Below are 23,472 nucleotides of genomic sequence, written 5' to 3'. Positions count from 1 at the left end.
TCTAGCATTCTCATGCCCACACAAATGTGCACATCCCACTACCACTGCCCAATGGTTTTATCCCTCCCTACCTTCTTGCCACCTACCGTAATTTCTGGTGACCTCCAGAAGAGAATGTCTCATACTGTCAGATGCAACTGATCCCTCCTTATCAGCTTAAAATTGTAAGAAACAGTAGGTTTGTTTTTCAGAATTTTTGCTCCTGAACTGTGAATTTCAATGTACACGAATGTAAACAAATACTGCAACTACTTGTCTACTTTGTGGAGTGCTTTGGGACTGGCTACAACTCAGTAATAATTGTTTCTGAAGTAAAGCGTGGAATAAAATGTAGCCGGCAATAGAAACACCATTCCTTGCTTCAGACTGAAGGATCTTTTGAGCGCAGTTTGTTCCCATGGTAAGTCCACCTCCTGCGTGTGCAACCCGCGTTCATTACTGTTATTTCTCCTTTTTTCAACCTGAAGCCACTTCGAAAACCAGGAGCCACAGGCAAGCACGCGTGGCCTCACACAGATCAGCACAGTCGTCCCGAAAAGGAGAAACCCGGCCGAAAATCCCAAACTTCGGCTCTGAGCGCAGGGCACTTCGGCCTGCCATGGCGGCCGGCACCGCCCCGACGGGAAGGGACGGGACCCGCCCGTGCGGAACCTGCGCCCCGCGGAGCGCGGCCCGCAGCGAAGGGAAAGCAAGGCAAGGCAAGGGAGAAGGGAGGGGAGGGAGCCGCGCCCGGGAGCGGCACGCCGGGGCGGGGGCAGCGCTGTCCCGGGCGCGGCCCGCACGGCTCTGCGCGCAGCCGGCGCCGCGGCGGGGCGGGGGAGCGCGGGGCGGGGACGGGCAGCGCCTCGCCGCGGAGGTGGGCGGCGAGCGGGCGGGGTGTTCCAGCGCCGTGCCCGGGACGGGCATTACCCAAAAGGCGGATAAAAAAAAAAAGGCACTAATTAAAGTCGCCGCTGCCGCGCGCGGTCCCACCCTCCCCACCGGCCGGCTCCCGTGGCAGACGGGAGGGGACAGCAGAGCCGAGCTCCGCCGCCGCTCCGCACTCGCTCTCTCGCTCGCCGTGGCAGCACCGACGGCGGCGGCTCTCCCCCTCCCGCCCAGCCCCGCGCACCATGGCCCCCGCAGCCCCCCGCCTCGTCCTCGGCCTCCTGGTGAGTGAGCGAGGGAGGGAGCGGTATCGCTGCGATCGCCGGGATCACTGGGATGAGTGGGTGGGCGCCGAGGGGAGCGCACTGGCGCACCTGGGCGCGCCGGTCCTCCGCGCTGTTCGTGCTGCACCGCGGGTGCGCGGCGCACAGGGACACAGACGAGCGGGTGATCTCTGCCTGGCTCTTGGCTCCAAGTCGGGTTTCTCCTCGGCGGGGCCCCTGCGAGGGGCGCGGAGCAGCGCGGAGGCTGCGCGGCCGCGGGGCGCACCTCGGGGGGCTTCGGCGCGGGCAGGAATCCAGTGGGATGCGCCTCTCGCGTTGGGACAGGTGGTCGGGTGGCTTTTGCAGCCTGCCCTGAGGTTACTCGAGGGGCACACGCTCGGATCGCTGATGCTGCTGCTGGTTATTCATAGAAAAAAAATACCACAGTTCATATTATCTAAATCTCCGCACCTGGTTCTCCCTTTTCCGTGGGAAGGATTGTGCCACGGTGTGTTGAGCTCCTCTGAAGGAGCTAGTTGTGCTTGGAACACTTTTCAGCGATTACCTTTACTTTCAGTTTATTGTATTTATACATAATTATCAGCTCCAGAGAGGTCTTTGGCGGGGAGAGTGGCGGAGTTCTCTCTCACATTTACTTTTTCTAAAATTCATAGTAGATGAGTAAAAGTGATCTGTGTTCTGTTTCCTAGCCCCTTTCCTCCTTATTAGCATTGCATTCACAAAAAGAGGGCAGATGATCATCTGAGCCTGTGAAAGAAAAATACTTGGTAGTGCTGAAGCACTGAATTTATTATTTTAATATTATATATGCACATTTTAATGAAAATGTTACTATTTCAGACACTGTGTGCCTGCCTTTGCAAGGATATTAAAGTAAAACCCAAAGAAATGCAAGCAACTTTACTTATACAGCTAATTAAAAAAAAAAACAAACCAAAAAAAAGAAAAAATTCCTCTGTCAAGCAGAAAAACCAAAATAACACTCAAAGGAAAAAAACTCCTGAGGTGTCTTCTTTGTCTGAAGTGAAAGGACATCACAACTTATTTTTTACCTGATGTTTTCCTTATGTCTTCATGTCCGTGAATAACTGCTACTTACTTTTGTTTAACTCCTCAATAGTTCTTTGTGCTGACATCAGACTGGGCTTGGCATTACTATTTAAAAATTAGATGTCATTGATTTTAAAAATATTTCAGAAACATGTAAAAAGATGTTGTGATTTCAATAACTTAAAAATTAGTGTCATATTTTTCCGGAGAGAGTGTTCTATTAAGTGTCTGTTAATAAGGAAAGCCTACTAATACATAAGCAGTGATGTTTAAATTATTTGTATATATGCAATTTTTATATCTGTGTGTATATGTATATATATATACATATAAGAAATTATTACATAGAGCTTATATGGTGCAGACACAGCATTTTTTTTCTAAAGGGTCCTACTGTCTTTCAGAGTTTAAAGTATTTTTGTTTAAATATTTTCTTAATAAGCATCACAAGTAGTTTTCAGGATTTCCATTATCTATTTACTTCTTTATACCTTTAATCCTAAAGGATTTTATGTGCAAAATAAAAATGCTTTTCCTTTTTTGCTAGACTTTCATTCTGAAAGAGTAAATGCACATAAAAGCGTGGATAGATTTATTTACATTTTTCTATGTCTTTGTTTAATTGTCTGTGATTTTTGGATTACAATTTTAAACATAGAGATAGAAACTAGGCAAAAAAACATTCATATAATCTGAGATCAGGGTTCACTTGCCCTTTGCTGAGGAAAATCTTTGTACCTCTATGTGGTTCTTTTTAGAAAAAGGTCTGATTATCTACTACTCATTTGAATTTTTAGGAGGACCCTATTTTGTAACTGGTTGTATGGGAGTGGACTGCTGTGATACACAACATTTTATTTATGTCATATGTAATTGCTGAAGCTATGTTTAATTAGTTTGTTGAGAATGCACTTTAAAGATGCAAAGTGATATATAAGTGCAAGTGTCGTCATGTGGTTTTAATGAGACACTTGTCCCTTTAATGTTCAGCATCACCACAATTCTACCAAACTGAGTGTTGATGAATTAAACCTTAATACTTAGAGACCTTCGATCTAAATTGACCAGGAATGCGTTGTGGGGAGTGCACAGCAAAGCTGTATTTTATCTTTTCTCTACTGAAGTAATAGTGTAGGCAAAATCATCTAGTCAGTGGGAGCTCTTGCTGTTATTGTCAGTGGTGCAGTGATTTTAGAAAAAATACAAAACACGAGCCATGGACAAATCCAGGAGCAGTAGTCAGATCTTGTTTCCAGTTTGAAGTTTGCTGTGCTGCACAGTACCTGAATTTTTAGGGAGGAGTGCTTTCTGTGCTGTTTCACTTGCTTGTTGTAACAAACAAACCAACCAAAGTCAGCATCAGTGTCTAGTTCAAAATACCATGTAATTATGTGGGTTTTTTTTCCTGATTTCTTCATTTGTTTTTTAGGTGCTGAGTTTGTACTGTGAAGCTTGCAAGAAAGTAATTTTTCATGTTCCTTCTGAACTAGAGGCTGACAAGTTAGTTGGCAGAGGTGAGAGAACTATGAAATTCCCAACTTAACAACACAGCATTGCACCTTTGCTGGAGACGCTGTTAACACGGAGGGGATTTTATTTTTAATGGAATGAATGGATGACTGGAGAGCCAGCTAAACAGCTGGATCAGCCTTTTTATGAAGGATACGCCCTGTGTTTGTTATGGATTTGAGCATCAGCTCCATAAATCCATTTGGCTGTTGCATAAAGAGCTATTGTCAGGTTACAGGATTTAATTTAGAACTAAAATGTCAGAATTTAATGTTTTCAAAATTTGGAGTCTAAGGCTTGCTATTTAAATAAATGCTTAATATTATAAACTGCACCCATAACCCCTGGTCATATGAAGAAGAGAATGAGTGATTTGGACAAAGCAAATGATAAAAAAAAGAAGACAAAACCTGCTTAACCAGGCACCAAGAAGCTGCTGCTCTGTGAAACATGGATGTGACTGCTCAGCATTGCTGGGGCGTTCAGAGCACACAGGGGATGTGTTGCAGAGGTGTCCTGCGTGCGCATTCTGTTGGGAGAGTGCTCCTGTCTGACTGGACAGTCTGCCTCAGTTTAGGGCAGCTTGCAGGTGACTGAGAGGAATAGAGGAGACCAGAAAACATCCCACTCCTATTTTTTTGCAGACCAGTCTTTCAAGGGCAGCTTTGAAAGGTGTGGCATAGGAGGTGCTGAAGGATTCTGTGCTGCCTGAGACTGAATTTGAGGATTCAGAAGTGCCCTTTGTGAGTCCTCTGACAACAGAGAAGTACGCTCCAAGTCTGCAGTCCTAATCCATATTTCTATAGAAGGAAAAAATAATTTTGGTAGTTCATCACAATTGCTCAGAAGATCTAGTTTTATAATGAAAATTCCTTGATCTTTTAAATTTTAAAATGAAGAGGGCTGCTATGAAAATTCTGTGAGTTTTCATAGACTTTAACATTTCTCTATGTAAATAAACTTAATTTATATAAAAAAACCCCTCTTGTTATTACAATGTTTTGAAAGAAATTGCATAAAATGGAAGTTTAACTTTTTTCCCCAAAAACTTTTTATGAAATCATTATAACCCAAATGACATTACTTAAGCATTTATGGAGAAATATTTTGCATTGATACAGGGACCATACCTTGACAGTGAAATTAATCAGATTTTCCTGCTTATCATAGACATTCTTTATCTTAAACCAGAGGTGTTAAAGAAAAAAAGCCCCACAAACCTGTAGTTAACGGACCATGGGGCTGAGTCTCATAACCATCAAAAACAATAACTCCAGTCTGGTATTTTTGGAAATGCAGTGCTGTAGGCAGCAGTATAAGGCACATTTAAGTGAGGCCATGATATTCTTTTCAATACTCCATTTGCACTGTATAGATGAGAAAGGATGAGTTACTGCTGCAGTACCATAGAAAGTCTAGGAAATCTTTCTTGGTGCAGTTAAAGGACAGACTTAAGAGGAAGAAGAATTCACATCATATTTAAAATTATGCTTCCCATCTATTTTTGAGGTTTTGAATGTGAAATGAAATTTAGTGTATTGAAAATATCATCTACTTATGCAGGATGAAATTCTGAATCTTTGTGAATTTTCCAATTAGCTTTCATACAGCAGTGTCCCACTCACTATGATACCATTGAATGAGTATTGAAAAATTTTGATTTTGAGACCATGACACACTTCTTGTAGTCTGCAATGATCATTTGTTTGGAGTTTGAGTCTATGGCTTTCATCCTTTTCAGGGTGCCAAATCATTCTTTCTTAGGACTGAAGTGCAAAAAATCTTTTTTCGCCACAAGTGATAGCAAATACAATGAAAAATACCTGGGAAGTATACTGAAATTACCTGTATGGGATTCTATCACATACATATTTAAAAGTTGCTAATTGTTTGTTCTAGAGTTAGTCTTTATCTCTCCCATCTGTCTGCCTCATAATTTAGAGCCCTTTGTCCTCCCAAGAGTATTAAATCACATAGTACCAGTCAGTGCTTTCCTCCTGAGGGCAAAACTTCCAGATGTAACATCTCCACTGGGCATTTGCATTAATTAATCGTCTTCACCGATATTGTAGGGCATGGAGCACGAGGCAAATGTAATAGCTACTGGTCCAATAATGGGCATGTCTGCAATGTTTATCGCATTTAAATATGCGTCGTTTCATCTCTGGTGCTTCAATAATTTTACCAGTGCAATAGAGTTTTATTGGGTGATATCCACAAAGCACCCATGTCGTTTAGGAAGCACTAATGAACACAAGAGTGGAAATTAATGAAAACTTCATCAAATCTGAGTGCATAAGTAAGTTTTAAGATCAGTATTTGTGATGCTTAAGTACTGAATGGCAAGCTTTTGAAGACTCTACCTGTCAATAAATAAGGTTTTTACTTGGAGCCCGTTTTTTTGTTGTTTCATGAGTGATATTGTTTTTTGCTGTTTGAGTAATTGTCTGAATATTTTTTTTACAGTTGATTTGAAAGAATGCCTTCCATCTGCAGAGTTTATCAGTTCCAGTGATGGGAACTTCAAGGTTCTAGAGGATGGTTCTGTGTATACGACATCTGCTCTTTCTCTGTCTGCCGAGAAAAAGACTTTTACCATATTACTTAAGGACATTCAAGAACAAGTGCAAAAGAAAATACACGTTAGCTTAGTAGAAGAAGCACAAAAGGTTAGGTTCTAATTTCAAGATATCTTACTTATGTGAAATACTTTTTTCAGAGTACAACTTCATACTAAGTATCTGTAATTGAATTTTAGAATTCAAATAATCAGGCAAAATACTGGTGTAGAGTGTATTTTTATTTAGCAATTGTTGATTACTGTGTTGCTTTAGTCAGCAAATTTTCTTTCTCAAATGGGAGATGCTAGCAAGTAGCATAATCAGGAATGTCAAGAATCTTAAAAGCCGTGTTTGAGAAATTAAAGCAGATCTTATTCATGCAAAGTATTACAAGAAATGAAAAAGCATGGAATATTATCACAGATATAATCAGAAATGAAGACCTTGAAAAAACAAATTGCCAGTAGGAAGACTGGAATGGGGGGAAAAGATGAAAATACAGGATGGCAGTTAAGCAAAATGTGTGCAGTTAAGAATATATGGATGTATTCTCATCTGTCTTTCTATCTTCTCGACCCAGACGCCGAAGACCAGGCATGCTAGAGATACAGTTCTCAAGAGAACCAAAAGAAGATGGGGCCCTATTCCGTCGGTCATGATAGAGAACTCACTGGGACCTTTCCCACTGCAAATACAGCAGGTACATTTTGTATGAGCCTTAATTGTATGACCCATGCTAGTTTTGTATGTGACTTCTATGATGAAGAAAATGAACCGTCTTGTATTGTCTACCGATGACATTCCTACTATTATTTCTCTGTCTTGTTCTGTCCTGTTCATTGTATATCTCATGATCTTGTACCTGAAATAACTTGTGATCTTAGTTTTTGGAGTGAAATGGAATTGTGCAAAAGTTGAAAAAAGAAGGGAGACATACTATCAAAGAGAGCTCTTTGGTCTGGAAATCAGTGTGTGTAATTAAAAGAAAAGAAACAGCAAACAATCCTCCGCTAAACATTGCATAGAAAAGGATTTTGTAAACACAGACTGGGGTAAATTTTGCCTTCTTGTCTACATCCTTTCTGGAACTCGAGGTGTGTACCTTCAGCCTTGAAGACTGAGTATGGCCTGTGTTCTTCAGAAAAGTACTTACTGGGAGAAAACAAGTAGGCATGAAAGAGAAATGCAAGAACTGAAGTTATCATAGATCCATCTAGCCTTCACTAGATTACAGAGTGGCTGGTAGCAGATGTGTAGAGACAAGTGTAATAACAGGGTCTGTGCAGAGCAATCATTCTTCTACTAATCTTACCCTCCTAACTTCTGGCATCCAGTAAATAAGGAAAGTATTTTGGGAGAAGAGTGTTTATAAATAGATAAGTCTAATGTTGCCTCCTTGGTGCTCGTAATGAGATGCAGATGCTATCTAAATTGGCGTATCTCTGAACTATACTCTATGTGGTTTTCTTCCTTCTCTCCTTCCTTCACTCTTTCTTCTTTAGGTGCAAACCACATTCTCAGTGAATGCTCTGAAACTAAAGTCTCTTGAACAGGTTCAGATATAAGCTGTCTGTATCTGAGTCTGCCTCGTGTGAAGTATTCTAGAGAGATGGGATTTCAATTTTTTTCCTTATACTGTCATTTCTTTAATTTGATCATTCTAAATATTTATGAGTTTGAATTAACTCCCCTTTTTATGTACACATGTCAGTCTGTTCTCCTATTCTATGAACAGTAAATCAAGTTGGTTTTTTTTTTGTTTTAGGCGTTTTTGTTTGCACTAAATATTATGAAAAAGGGGAAATGTATTGAGATACTGTTGCTGTTTTTCCTTGGGCTTGAAAATGTGTTCTTGTAGGTCCAGTCAGACACAGCTCAGAACTACACAATTTATTATTCTGCAAGTGGACCAGGAATTGATCAAGATCCAAAGGGATTGTTTTACATAGAAAGGGAAACTGGAAATATCTTTGCTACTCGTGCGGTGGACCGTGAACAGTATCCAAGTTTTCAGGTACAGGCCTATGTTGTGTAAATATAATTAAATGTATATATTTAGATATTTTAAATCTCTCATGCATATATTTGACAGTTGGGTTGCAGGGGAAGTGGCAGTTAACAAGATCTGGAATCACCTGTCTATTCTGAGTAAAATCTTTGGTGTTAAAGAGATAAAATCAGTAGCAAATAAATAAATAGCCAGTCATCTGTATCTTGAGAGTAGTTCTGCTTTTCACTGCTTAATCTCTAATTGCAGCATAAATATAGTGAGCTATTGGATTTGAATCACTTCCAAGAATAATTTTTCAGGGAAGGTTGAAAAGATCTGCAGAAAACCAAGATAATGGTAAACTCTAGACAACTGTGTTTTTCTGAGTCTCTCAAGCTGTTCAGTTCTGTTAACAAGGTACACTGCTCTCTCTACTGGCTGAGAAGTGTAAGAAGGCGATTAGTAGAAACAGCTTCTAAAACATAATTTTCAGTACCTATTGCTGCATTTTATTAGGTTATGTTATAATGGACAAATAGTTTTGCCTCTCATTCTTGTTTTATTCTAAATAACAATGTATACATCTAAATTTTGGAAGCTGAGGTGCCTTGTAAACACGTGAAAAAAAGTGTTCAAGAAACTTGGAAAAAGTGATCGATTTGGAGGAGGGGTCAGAGAGAAAAGATTAAAATACTTGTGTGTGAGGAAGGGGGAAAGATTGGAAAACATTCAAAGGTTTTGTTCACTTTCACTCTAAGATACCAGTAACATCCCCTTCCACATGCCTGAAGAGCCTGGTCTTGAGAAGGATGTGCTTTGCATGAATGTCATTATTCATTCCTCCATTGTAATAATACTGCATGTTGCTTAAGCCCTGAATTTTTCTTACAGATAATTTGCTTTGCAACGACTCCAGATGGTTATTCACCAGAAGTACCGCTTGTGCATACAATCAGGATAGAAGATGACAATGACAATGCTCCATATTTTACACAAGACCTTTTTGAATTTTGTGTCCCTGAAAATTCCAGACCTGGTAAGAATTGTTTTAAATCGCTGAACACACACAGCACTACTCAACTCTGTTACATACCAGTATGACTAGGTGTGATCCTGCCTTTTAAGACATTTCAGTGGGATTTCCTGAGGAGTATTATGTCACAGCAAAGGCTGAATTTGTAAAGAGTAGCAGTAAACGATCAAGTAGCTCTTTAGCTTTTTTCACTTGTTTGAAACAGAAATACCTTTTCAAATAATTTTTTATTATTTGCAGATTTTTCTGGAACTAAAAATTGCTGTATTGTGTTCACAGGTGTTGTTGTTGGAAAAGTGATTGCAGAGGACAGAGATGAGCCTTACACTCTACACACCACGTTGAAATACCGCATTGTGTCACAAACCCCACCAATTACCCCAGCATTTTCTCTACATGGTGATACTGGTGTCATCTCTGTATTACTGCCACAGCTGGACAGAGAGGTGATCTTTCCTGAAGGATTCTCAGCTGCTATTTAGTTATTTAGCACACAAATAGCTTAACACTGCTCTGCTCTGCCTTTGTGAGACCTCACCTGCAGGGCTGCATCCATCTCTGGGCTCCTCAGCACAGGAAGGACATGGACCTGCTAGAGCAGGTCCAGACAAGGGACGTGAAGTTCAAATCCAAAAGTTGGAGCACCTCTTCTGTGAAGTCAGGCTGAGAGAGTTGGAATTGTTCAGCCTAGGGAAGAGAAGACTCATTACAGCCTTTTAATTCTTAAAGGGAGCTTATAAAAAAGGAGAATGACTTTTATTTTTATGGGCAGATAGTGATAGGAAAATGGGAAGAGGTTTTAAACTAAAAGAGGAGATATTTAGATTATATGCTGGGAAGAAATTCTTTACTTAGAGGGTGGTGAGGCAGTGGAGCAGATTTTCCAGAGAGGTTGTTGATGCCCCATCCCTAGAAGTGTTCAGGGTCAGGTTGTACAGTGCCCTTAGAAAACTGATTTAGGGGGTGGAAGCTCATGAGAGTGAAATCCCACGGCATGAGCAGGTTGGAACTAGATGATCTTTGGAGTCCCTTCCGACCCAAGCCTTTCTACGAGTCTATGAAATGCTGGCATGGGAATCAACAGACGTGGCCTCTTTTTCATTTTTTGTTAATGTCTCTAAGGACCTTCTGAAGCTTTTCAGAGACCTGTAATTAGTCCAGAGAGTTTCTGCATAGATTACCATATCCTAGCTAACCTTGGCAGAGAAATTCCTACTGCTCAGCTGCTCAACCTATGGATTTTTTCACTTTTTTGCTTCTTTACTGAACACTGCCTGCGTTCAGGAATCTCACGAGCCACTGTTTCCTCCTAATTAAGCTCGATTTGTGGTGATTCTTGCTTTTTCATAGAGAAGATGAACTGGTTTTTCTGGAAGTATTCAGTCATCCTATATTAACCAGAAATTTCTCCTATAGTTGAAACCTAAAGAGTAATATACCATTTCTTAAAATTAATGTGCCACCCATTTATTTTCATCAACTAGCTTTCAAGCAGATACAGGATTTATTTTTTTTTGGTAGAATGTCATGTGAGAGATGGTTTACACTAGGAAAAAAAGGGCAGGTGTGTCTAATTAAAAAGAATAATTCTAGCATAAGACAGTCATTCTAGGAAACATTCCAACAGGCACATCTTTTCTGAAGATAAAAGGAGTTATATTATGGCATACTTGAGTTGTTTTACATGGATTTTCAGCCGTGAAACAGCATGTTGGAAAATTTTGCACTTGCGGATACAGTGCTCAGCTTTTTTAGCTGAAAGAGAAAAGAGAAAATTGCAGTAATTGTGAGCATCATTGTGACTACTAAGGAAGCTGTCACACTGACTGCTTGAGGGAAGGAGGGGTTGAAAAACTTGTCCACTGCATATCTTTTAAAGATAAACTTGTGAGGTGGGACAGGAGATTTCATTCCTGCAGCAGAGAAATGGAATGCTATATTCAGGCATTCAGAACTAGAGTTATTGTCTTGATTTACAAACTTTCTCTTTTTGTGCCTAATCCACCTGTACTGTCTTGCGTTCTCTCCCCTTTGCCTACACTTCTTTTTTCCCCTTCCCCCGGTTGTTCACTTTAAAAAAACAGCTTTCTGCTGTTCTGGCTCAAGTTAGAGATTTAAGTGGGCTGCTTCCTATGGGGGACCCCTTGGAACTGATAAGGACACCAGCTCCTTCAGTGCCAGACTCTGCCAAATGACAGGCATTGCCTTTTCTGTATTGCCCAGACAGAGGCTGGTTGCAGCACAGTTTTCATTCATCCTCAGTGAAATAAGAAGCATGTATTGAAATACTTCACCTACTGGCAACCTGAGGGAATACTCTGCTGCTCCAAAGGGAAGACACATAGCAGATGAAAGTGTGTAATCTATACCTTCCAAAACTTCAGGTTCTGGAAGATAAAGCTGATGTGAGAAGCTTTATTTGATGCAGGATATAATATGCGTATTACTGACAGCTGCTGGCTGAACTCTGCTCAGCTACTGAAAATTGTTTTGCTGCTCTTCCTTTTGAGCTATAGGGCAAAAAACCCCATAGTTAATTGTCTCATTTTGTTGGGAAGCACTGAATTTAGAGTAGACTTATGGACCAGGAGTGAAATATTTACTTCTATTCTTGTGTGTAACTCTGCAATTTAAAAAGTGAGTATGACAAACTTCTGTATGCTTTTGTTCTTCTTTTTAGCTTGTACCCAGTTACACTTTGTTAGTTGAAGTGAGAGATATGGCTGGTCAGCCTTTTGGTTTGTGCACTACAGGAACAGTTGTCATCAAAATCGAGGATACGAATGACAATGCACCATCCTTTAAACAGCTGCAAGTAAGTCTGCATAAGTAAAATGTCTGTAAAAAGGTTAAAAAAAAAAGTGTTTTCATTTCCTTTCTGATTTCCTGATGGACAGTCCCTCAAATAGGAAGTCTAATACCCTGAGACAGTTAATGCCAGTATAAATGTCTTTGCTTATTCCAGCCATGTGTATGATTCAGGACAAAGAATATGTCTCAATAACTATGTATGCATCTCAAATACCACAGGAGATTTTGTAATATGAAGTGTATGAAAAAATAATTCATTCTTCTTAAGGAATACATGTATTTTACCCTTCTTGTTTACTACTGTAGAATATAGTCATTAATTGAGAATCACTCTTTTAAAGAGAATCTGGTCCTCAGCTTGTACAGAATAACACAGCTCTTGAAAAAGATAAAATGCAGAAAATTATTTTATCTTTTTCCATCTGAGTCGAGAGGTATTTAATCCTTCTTGGCTTCAAGTTCTTGTTGATTTGTTTCCTTATATATTTTTTAATTTACCCCAGTGTCTTTTCTAATTCTCAGCTTGATCATGTTGTTTGCAAATTACAATCTATAGGTGATGTAACTGAGGGAAACTGTGCTAAATTTCTTTTCCTGGAAGAAGAATTCCAGAATTAATTATACCAGTGATAATTTGAGTGTATGAAGAAGCTGAGATTTCAGTAGTGCTGTCAGGGAAGATTTACTGTTTGATGCAGGGTAAAAGGGAAGAATGGAGAAAACATGCTAATGCATGAAAAGAAAATAAATCATTACAGCAGCATGGTAAATTGACCCCTTAGGTTGAAGTGATCTTATTTAAATATGGTGTTCTTCAGTCCTGCCTTGTGGAACAGTATTCTCTCATTTAATTTTTTTTTTTTTTCTGGGTACTCTAAGTATGAAACACGAGTGGAGGAAAACAGAGTGAGTGTAGAAATACTGAGAGTCTCTGTTGTTGATCTTGATGAACCTGGTTCACCTGGCTCTGGAGCAGTATATGAAATTATAAGAGGAAATGATGATCAGGCCTTTGAAATTACGACAGACAAAAATACAAACGAAGGAATACTGTGTGTTGTTAAGGTAAGTAAATACTGAAGGACTAGAGGAAAATCTATGGATTTTCAAGTTTTGTTTTTAAAACCAACAATCTACGAAAAAGTTTTATTCAAAAAATATCTGTAACTGTCAGGCTCATCAGACTTTCTTCTGACCTGAACTCTCTCGTAGAGCAGATTGCATTAAGTACAGTGGTTTAGGCTTGTGTGTGGCACATAACACACAAAGCTCAGCTTCCAGACTGTTCCTCAATTTTGTGTCCTCAGAATCCAAAGAATTTGGTTTTTCATTTCAGAAGAGCTTGGTGCTTTGGCCTGGTTCTACAGTTGGAGTTGTTTAGGTGTAGGGATGTAGCTGAGAAATGCTTCATGGTTTTTAACAGAAGTGAGAATGGTAAAGCAGGGAAAGATCAAGGACCTTCTCCAGTCTTGTTCTCTCTGAGAGTTAAATAAACGTCCTATTTCAGCATAAAGCTCTCCAGGCTTTATTTTGCAGTGTACTGACTTCAGGTTTGCTTTTCTGGCATATGAGGAAGAATTTGTCAGTTTAGTTATTTGTTTTAAGTGTTTAATATTAAAATTTGAAATTTTTGCATTGGTTTGAAGGGAAAGAAACCATCGCTTTACCTTTATTACAGGGGCTGGACTATGAAGCTGCCAAGCAAAGGATCCTGGTGATTGGAGTCAACAACGAGGCACCCTACCTGCTGGCTCCCCATTCCCAACAGCTTTCCCAGAGCACCTGCTCTGTTACTGTGCATGTCCTGGATGTGGATGAAGGGCCAGTGTTTAAACCCTGTCTGTTGCGCTTGGACGTTAAAGAATGCGAAGATGTTGGGACAGCTATTGGGAAATTTGTAGCAGAAGATCCAGAAACTGGAAATAGTGAGGGCATAAGGTATGAAACAACTTTATTTACTAGGTTTTTTTTGGAATATGGCATGGGTGTGATACGAGAAGGGGGAAGTAGTTGTTGAGACTGTGTGTATGTATGTGCACCTGCACACCTGTCAGTGTATATGAATGCATGTATCTAAATATGTGTGTGGGTACACACACACATGTGCTGTGTTTGGGATCTCTGACATGACAAATTATTCTTCACAGATACCGGATACCACCTGGCCAGTGTAATTGGATCAACATAGATGACAAATCAGGTGAAGTCAGAACTGTTAGGGTCTTGGACCGAGACATAGGAGAAATGAGACGAGGTCAATGCAATGTCACAGTCCTCGCAATAGACAGAAGTGAGTACTAAATATTGTTGTGGTGTGTAGCAGATGTTTATATACAAATGTAGTGTCAGGACATCTGTAGCAGTTCAGACCACTGGCCCACCTAGTCCATTGTCTTTGTGATAGCTCTGTCAAATGCTTAGAGAATATTATTTAGCAGGGAGAACCTTTAGAGATCAGGCATGATCTCAATGTTTTGAGAAGTTATCTACCCCATTTAAAATCCTTTAATAATTTTAAATTGAGAGATTTTCCTCTGGATTATATTTCTTCTATTTCTTGACTATTCTTTTTTAAGTGATAGCTCCTGGAAGCTGTGAGGTAGACAACAGAAAAAGTAGAGAGGACTTTTTGAAAAGAAGTCATTGACCTTGCAGCAAAAAATTCTAACTCTGTCCAAGTTTGCATTTTAAAGTTAAATGTAAATAATACAAATTTAAATTGTTTAGAACTTCTGTTGTCTATATAGTAAACATGATATAGGCATCTGCAATCAACTATTTCTAGAGAAAAGATTAAAAAGTAGACTTGATGTAATTTCACTGGAATGCATATGACAGGCATTGACCATTTGTGTGTTGGAAAAACTGCAATAAGGAGGAAGAGTTCCATCATTTCTTATCTGTTGAATTTGGTGACATAGGATGTGCCACTGATGAATGCATGGTGACTTAGAGGGTTGAGGACAGAAAGCAGTCTCCTGTTTCTGTAGTGTTTTTGTTCCCAGGGGAACTGAAGGTAGGGAAAGTGTAATTAATTTTCTCCTTCCAGAAGTTAGAAGGCTGGAGATCTTCACTTTCTGCTTTTGTCTTTGCTTGTCTTAATTTCCTTTACTCTTGATTTATGAGGTCTTGCTCCTCTTATCCTTCTGTTCGAGTAGTATGTGTTCCCACCCAGACATACACGCTCAACAAAATACAGTCTGCACATGCAGAATACGGAGATGTGGGAGCTGCTGTTGCGTATGTAACCAGCCAACCAAAGAGAAGCAGCCAAGAGAGAGCTGTGAGAACTCCCCATCTCTCTCTGGCTAAATCAGCAGTTGCTTTCCACCTTACTTCTAAACACAGATTTACAGTTGATGATATTTAATTGTGAAACTTTGGACCAGAAATTAACTTGCAAACGTTAAAAGTAAGTGCTAAACTGAGTTATTTTTGTCTCATAGATGGCAAAACAGGCACTGGAACAATTCAGGTTTGCATCATACCTGGCAACAAGAATTTCCCACGAATCATGCAAACAGACTATATCATGTGCAGAGACAGGAAACCAATTTGCCTCACGGCAGAGGATAGCGATGAGGCTCCTTACAGCGCACCCTTTGTGTATCGCATAACTGACCCAAGGCTGGCTTCCATGTGGAAGTTAACTCCACACGACGGTATGTCAACACTTCCTCCTCCTCACCCAGCTGCCGGCTGTCAGAGGAGGCTTTGCTGTCTCTCACTTGGGTGGTCTGCAAGAATAGATTGGATGCATCTCTGTTAGGAGTTGGTGTAGTCACTGGAGCTACTTTGGGGCTCGCTGGTGGTCCCCTGTGGTCTCTCTAGTTCCCCTCTGGTGGGAAGGGACCCATAGAGAAGATGATACTGTAGGTATTCCAAAGGCAAGGAGAAAGATCTCTTAAAGCATAAATAAGAATCCATCCCTAGCATCCTTGGGTCAGCAATCAGTTGCTGTGTGAAATTATGATGTAAGAAAATCAGGAGAAAGAACAAAACAGATGTAATGCCTTGCATCGACACCTGGAAAAGGAACTATAGATTCACAATTCCTAAGGAATTTATGAATGAAATGGCTAGTATTCCAAAAACAGATAGACCTTTTCTTAGTCTGTTACCATGGTGGAGAACTGGGAAACAGAAACTTTACCTAAAATTGATTATGGTCTGACAAAAAAAAAAGTTCTGGTAGTTTTTTTGTTACTACCCAGCACACTTTTTGTAAAGCTGAGCTGGATGAAAGAAAATCTGACTATCTCCTTTAATATATTTTTTATTTTTATAATTTTTATAGAAGTAGATTAAAAAAATATCAGCAAAGGAATCACTGTTTCCTGAAATTTATGAATATAAAAAGTTATAGCTGATGGTGGTTTCCCAGTGGCTGCCAGATGATGGCAACAAGAGCAGCATTTGCTACTGTGGTGACTTGAATTAGTTGTAAAGGATCTGATTCTGTAGCATTTCATCAAATATCCAGTAAGAAAGGCAAAAGACAGAAAATGTGAAAGCAAAGACGTCTAAGAATTTCAAGTTTTATATCAGGCAAATTGAAAACCACGCTTTTTTGGGCGATACATGTTGTTTCGTATAGCTCACCATAAAACAGCCATTATGTGCATAAGTGTCTGTCTTGTACGTTTTTTTGCAAATTATTTCTTTTGCCCCTAAAAGACATGGTCATTAATCATTGCCTCTAAACAGGACAGCAGTTTAAATTAATTTTTTCCCCACTGGAAATAGTGATTCTCATTGGATTCAGCAATATATCTAAAGAGTAGAAGAGGTATCAAGTAAGTTTATAATTTATTATTCCAATCATGCTACAAAAAGCAGGGTGAATTTTAAAATAAATGTAAATTTAATTGATGATCTTTACTAATAAGCCCAAGTAATGTCATTTCCTATAATGAACTAAATCAACTTCAGTGTTTCATATGTTTTCAGAGGGTTGTAGAAGGTATAGTTTGTCAGTTCAAACATTTAAAAGGTGCTGAACGTATAAATCCTTTCAAGATGTAGTTTTGTATCAACACGTTCAGTCTAACTTGCAACTAATTAATGTGGATCTGGTAGTAGTATAGTTGTAACAGAAGGGAAAATTGTGATTATGCTCACATTTGTGACAACTGAGTTCCAAGTATCGTTGACCTTAGATCTGGTTTTGTCTTTTTTACAGATAATTCTTGGTATCTTTCACCAAAGAGTGATATTCCGTATGGAATATATGAAATTCCTGTAAGTGTGATTGATAATGGAGGAAAGATAGGAGAGAACACCGTAAGAGTTAATCTCTGTGATTGTGTTACTCCAACTGAATGCGACGGCAGAACTCGTCAGCTTTCTGGTGGAAATGTTACCCTTGGTCTCTGGGCCATCCTTGCAATGATCTTGGGATCATTATTGTTGCTGCGTAAGTACTTTCTTTTAAACACAAGGTACAATTCAGTTAGCTATAAAATTAGCTGAGAGAACCTGATTCAAACTTAATTCAAACATTTTTTATTTTGCCAGCTGTGTAGCTGTCATCACTGACTAATTGTACCTATTTGTATCTAATTGCTCTATTTGTATCAGTATCAAAGGCTTCCTGCTCTCACCTTGTGCTGTAATTACTGTGTGTGGATTTTTATTTATTTGCTTAAGTATATTTTGTGTGAGATGTTCTGTATGTTCATGCAAGTGAAGCCAAAAAACCCTGCATTTAGCACTTGAACCAAAAGACTTCAAAGATGTTTGTGAGTTCTAGAAACATTTCTGTTTCTAGGAATGCTGAAATCAATTTCCCAGAGCATTTAGTGATTTCTCTTGGGTTGTGGATTAAAACATGGAGTATCTGAGACACTGGATTTCACAAGGGATTTTACAAGACCCCGTATAATCATGGAACCATTGAATATATTGAGTTGGAAGGGACTTGTCAGGATCATTGTGTCTGAATCCTGGTGTTGCACAGGACACCAACAATCACACCATGTCCTGAGAGCATTGTCCAAACACTTCCTGAACTGAGGCTTGGTGCTGTAACCACTTCCCTGGGGAACCTGTTCCAGTGCCCAGCCACCCTCTGGGTGAAAAACCTTTTTGTGATATCCAGCTTAAACTTCCTCAAACCTTAATGCCTTTAGTCCTGTCACTAGTGATGAGAGTGAAGAGATCAGTATCTTTTCCCTGGGGAAACTGTAGACTGCAATGAGGTCTCCCCTCAGAGTCCTCCAGGCTGAGCAGACAGAATGACCTCAGCAGCGTCTCATACAGCTTCCTTTCAAGGCTCTTTATCATCTTCATGGCCCTGCTTTGAACACTCCCTAATAGCTTAAAATCTTCCTTATATTGTGGTACCCAAAACTGCACACAGGAGAGGCTGCCCCAGTGCAGAGCAGAGCAGAGCAGGACAATCCCCTTTCTTACCCAGCTGGCCGTGCTGTACCTGATGACCCTCGGGACAGGGTTGGCCCTCCTGGCTGCCAGGGCACTGCTGACTCATGTTCAAATTGCAGTGACCAGGGCTCCCGGGTCCCTTTCTATAGCTCTGTTCTCCAGCATCTCTTTCCCCAGTCTACACACGCATCCAGGGTTGCCCCATCCAAAGTGCAGAAATATTAAAGGACAGGTTGAAAAATTCATAACAGACCAAAGCCTTGAATATATGTTCTGCTACTGGAGCTGCCTAAAACCTAACATTCTGAAAAGAATAATATTGCTGTTAACCAGTGATGATGACAGTGATATATAAAAGCAAAAGCAAGTAACCTTTTGTTTTAACCAAAATCAAACACAGTCAGACTAATAATATCCTTAAAAACCAAAGAGGACATGCTACAGTAGTTAGTATTTCAGAATTTGGTTTGTTTGGTTTTTTTTTTCCTCTTCTTTCTTATCCATTTTTTCTGGTTATAGTAAAACTGTCTTACTCCTGTTGAATCTCAGTTAGCTGTTCTTACTTAAGTAACTGGAACACTGGGACTTGGACATGTTTTGAGAGCTAGCTAGATCAATATTTTGATTTGGGCAGGTGCCCAAATTTGGGATATGTCCTGAAGGTGGAGTTTTCAGATGTGGAAACATGCAGTAAAGAAACTGTGTGAAACATCACCTACCTCTCTTTCATTGCCTCTTGACTGCATCACTTACAAATAGATCCTTTATTTTACTGTGGATAGGTTTTACCCTGTGTATCCTCTGCTCAGTGCTGTCATGGATGTCTTCTTCCCATCTGTCAGCATCAGGAGGCAACCTGCTGGAATCACTGGTGCAGATCTCTCTGACAGCTAATGTTACAGAAGCTAAATTAGCTTGAAAGTGACTCTTGGCCAATTTTCACAGAAGTTTGTGTTCAGAGATCAAACTGCTCAGTGGGCAGTTAGGCAGAGCTGTTCTCCTCTTCGTGGGCTTCTTTATTTTTAGGCTAACAATTTGAAAAGTGAAGAAAACAGAATGGTTCTCTGAATGAAAGGTTTAGTCGTTTGTTTAGGAGAGGTGTTAGTTGATCATGATTCTGTTATTCAAAATAATTTCTGGGTGAGTATCTGACAACAAAATAGTATTATTACGAGGAATAAAATGAATTCAAGGGATTAAATAAGATTGTCCCATTGCATAATGCTGGAAGTCCTCTGCTCACCTTTCCTGTGAAGCAAAAGTTTCTGGTATTGGGACGTTTAGGTCGCTTATTAGTTCCTTATGACATAATTTGACATTTGCATATTTGGACATGAAAAATATCTCATGTACAACCAAACTATAGGCATAAGACATGATTTTTCACCTGGGTTTGGACTAAATTTTTCATTACTGTGAAATTGTGTAAGTCAGTGCTTTCATAAAGGATGCTTGTATTTCTTTTGAAAAAACCAGATATGTTTTAGAAGAATTAAATAATTCAGCAATGCAGTGATTACTCCCTATACGGTTAAAAAAAAAAACAAAAAGTGAATATATAAAGCTTTAAGTATGGGCATTTTTGGAAATAATTAAAAAAATATATTCCTAATGCTTAGGCCCTTCAAATTAATTATCCAACATAAGTAGCTATCATTGTGAGGTAAAATTTATATTATTATTTCCTTTTCTATAGTAATCCTGATCACAATTTGTGGCTGCTGTGGCGCTGGGGTAATGCACAGGCAGGTGACTGATGATTGTGCCAATCATAATTTAATAATTTCAAACACAGAAGCTCCAGGAGAGGAAGTGATGGTAAGTTGTCTGTTTGTTTCAACATAGAAACTTGCAATTGAGATGTCCATAGCATTGCAGTTTGAGAACAGGACCACCTGCAAGTAAGTGAATTTATAAAGGAAACCAGCAATCAATGCAGATTTACTTTGCTATTTAACAAGAATTTGAAAATTCTTGCTTTAAACAGAGATGGTAGTACTATATACATTTAAACATATCTTGTAGTTGTTAGGCTGGCTTCTTGTAAATCTTCCAGATTTCAAGGATTTGGTTGGTTTGATTTCCAGTCATTTTTAATAATGAGATTAGATGGAAATTAATTATTTTGCCTATGTTAAATATGTGTTAAGGGCAAAGCATTATTTTTCCTTAGAGAAGGATTTTGATGTTTAGCAGATTGCTGTGTAATTTGCAGGTACAGTTTCTGCCCTTCCCCTGAAAAGTGACCTCAAATGCAGTTGATTTCATGAACAGTCCATTTTCATGAAATCTTTCTTGCTTTTGACATCTAAACTTCTTTCAGTCTACCATGAACATAGTTCAGTCTAGGACTGCATTCATGCAGAAGGACTTAGCTGTTTAGACTTTATCTCTTTTCTGTCATCCTCTATCCCTGACATTGTCTTCCCTAAGAAGAGGAAATAAGTTTAAAAATAATATTTCATGTTGAAAACCAAGAAATCAAGAATCAAATTTATTGTTGCCTGTGAAGCATAATGTAGTGCCATTATAAACTACAATGTGGATTATACACATTTCACTGGGGTAAAACTTCCATTTTTTCATATCATATCACATCATATCATATTGCGGATATCCTCTCTTCTATCTTGTCATAGTATCCTTTCCCAAGATTATTTACTGATCTTTATTCACCAAGGATATCCTTTTGTTCAAAATATCACAGTGCCAAGATAGAGACGTCTCAAATTTCAGTTGTGACAGTTTCTGATAGCCATTTCTTCTTTGGAATTGAAAAGAAAAAAGAAATGAGGATCAAAAAAGATGTTCTCACTACTGCTTTTTGGTTTGGTTTTGTTTTGTTTAGGATCACAATATAATTCCTCTACAAAATACGTGTGGTCAAGGAGGGTATGGAGTAAAAACAGGAGAGCAGCAAACATTTGAAATGGTAAAAGGAAGAGGGCATACCTTGGAATCAGTCAAGGGAGGTGGACATCAGACTCTGGGATCAGTTAAAGAAGGAGGAGGACAGCCTATGATGGATACTTGTAGATACTCCTACTCAGAGTGGCATAATTTCACACATCCTCGTTTAGGCGAAGTAAGTATTCTGAAACTGATTTTCTTTGAAGTGTAGGTTATGGACGATATATACAGGCTTTTCAAGGAAGACATGTTAATGTGCTAGAAAGGTGGCCTTCTGGTTTTGGTTTAATTTCATTTTTCCTCTCCTTTGCTCCTCTGCATCCCCTTTGGAATACTGCTCTTTCAAGGAGTAATCCTTGACATATTTCAGATATAAGTGTAAATTACTTTCTTCTCTTGGCTTAAACTATAGGCAGTGTGCTACTTTTAAGTTTGAATAATTTAGAATAATTACTGAAGTTTTTGAGAGTTTTCTGTTTGCTTTTATTCTAACTGTTTGCTTTGTGCTAATTTAAACCTCGTACTTAGCAATGGAGCAGGAATGAATGTACAGCATTAAAAATGTAGTTCATTTCTTGGAGATCAAAAAACTCTCACTACTTGTCTAACTAGTTATGTATAAATCAGTCTTTTAATTTTCAGTGAATTTTAGTTGCTTGACAGGTTATTTAAACAGGTTCTTCTTCTTTTATTGTTACATATGTAATTAGTAGAAATTATTTCTTTATTAAATACTTATATTTTGTAGTCGTAATGATATAGACCAATCATGTGCATTTTTTGTATGTAGGAATCCATTAGAGGACACACTGTGATTAAAAATAATTGAATGAAAGGTAAATCAAAAAGAAATTATTTTTTTGCAATATGTTTAGGATAACAATTTAAGAAAATAACAAGATCTGTTCTTTTGCTATCCAGAAGGTGCACCTATGCAGACAGGATGAAGAACAGAAGCATTCTGAAGATTATCTCCTTTCATATAACTATGAAGGAAAAGGATCCTTGGCTGGCTCTGTAGGCTGCTGCAGTGATCAGCATGAAGAAGAGGCACTCGACTTCTTAGATCAGTTGGAACCCAAGTTTAGGACATTAGCAGAAACATGCATCAAAAGATAAATGTGCCTTTTGCAGTCCTGAAAAAAAACTGTAAATAAGTGGCTATCATACTTTTGTGATATTAGGTACTTTGGAATTGAGGGGGGTAGAGGTTTATCAAAAGCAAGATAGACTGGTGAGAGTGTAAATAACTCTTGCTTTAAATTTGCATTTTCTTACACTGGACACATTCTATCAGAAAAAAGGGATTCAAAATATTTTTTCTTTAGGTTAATATAGTAATGCTAGTTTCTATTTAGTTTAGATTTTGCATTCTTTGTGATTGCTCACAATGCAAAACTTGGTGTTCTTTTAATTAATTATCCAGCTTCAAAATTTTATTGTATTTGGCTTTGGAGAAGGAAAGCTTTATAACTCACTGTTTCTTTGTTTTCTTTTAATTTTGTAGAAATGAAGCAAATCATATTGTTGGTAGATATCAAATACCTTGTTAACTTATATGAACTGAGATACATAATATTTTTTCATTTTGGACATAAAAATACTCATGAATATATTAGAAAACTTTACATTTTGATTGAAAATTAAATATATATATATATTGTATATATGTAAAATAATATTCAAAAAATATATTTTTCTCCTAATGGGTTACCACCCATCAAACTTGCTATCCTAAGGGATTTATGGCATCACCACACAGGGTATCAGCATTGTATGCAAGGATGTATTTTTCTTTTAAGGAAATAAGAGATCAAAACCAAAAAAAATCATGCAATAGAGGAAACTATCATACTTCAAATGAATGCAATATAAATCTCATGTTTACTTCACACAAGTTTGTACCTCAGTTTCTTGTGAGTTTTGATATAGTATCATTGCAGAAATGATGAGCATTGCCGAGAGTTTTGTCCAGTGTAGCTACCACTACCATGTCTACTTGCCCTGCTATGGGCTTCATTAAACTGTTTCTTTTTGGAAGTAGAGCTTGACAGAGGATACAGCTCAAATGGA

At 38.7% G+C, this 23,472-nt stretch overlaps 1 protein-coding gene across 1 annotated transcript; it reads left to right on the top strand.

Annotated features, from left to right (window-relative positions):
• Positions 1-1,096: 1,096 nt before the first annotated feature.
• On the top strand, positions 1,097-22,770 carry DSC1 (desmocollin 1). Its single transcript, XM_033067127.1, has 16 exons — positions 1,097-1,151; positions 3,631-3,715; positions 6,177-6,379; positions 6,852-6,971; positions 8,130-8,285; positions 9,153-9,297; positions 9,574-9,740; positions 11,975-12,109; positions 12,985-13,170; positions 13,784-14,043; positions 14,253-14,395; positions 15,552-15,767; positions 17,288-17,521; positions 20,186-20,307; positions 21,338-21,574; positions 22,321-22,770. Exons 1-16 carry the CDS (start codon positions 1,113-1,115, stop codon positions 22,516-22,518), a joined length of 2,646 nt encoding a protein of 881 aa, XP_032923018.1. The 5' UTR covers positions 1,097-1,112; the 3' UTR covers positions 22,519-22,770.
• The last annotated feature ends 702 nt before the right edge of the window (positions 22,771-23,472 follow it).

The sequence above is a fragment of the Catharus ustulatus genome, chromosome 1, assembly GCF_009819885.2.
Source record: "Catharus ustulatus isolate bCatUst1 chromosome 1, bCatUst1.pri.v2, whole genome shotgun sequence".
Lineage (NCBI taxonomy): Eukaryota > Metazoa > Chordata > Aves > Passeriformes > Turdidae > Catharus > Catharus ustulatus.
This window is presented reverse-complemented; position numbering and strand designations above follow the sequence as displayed.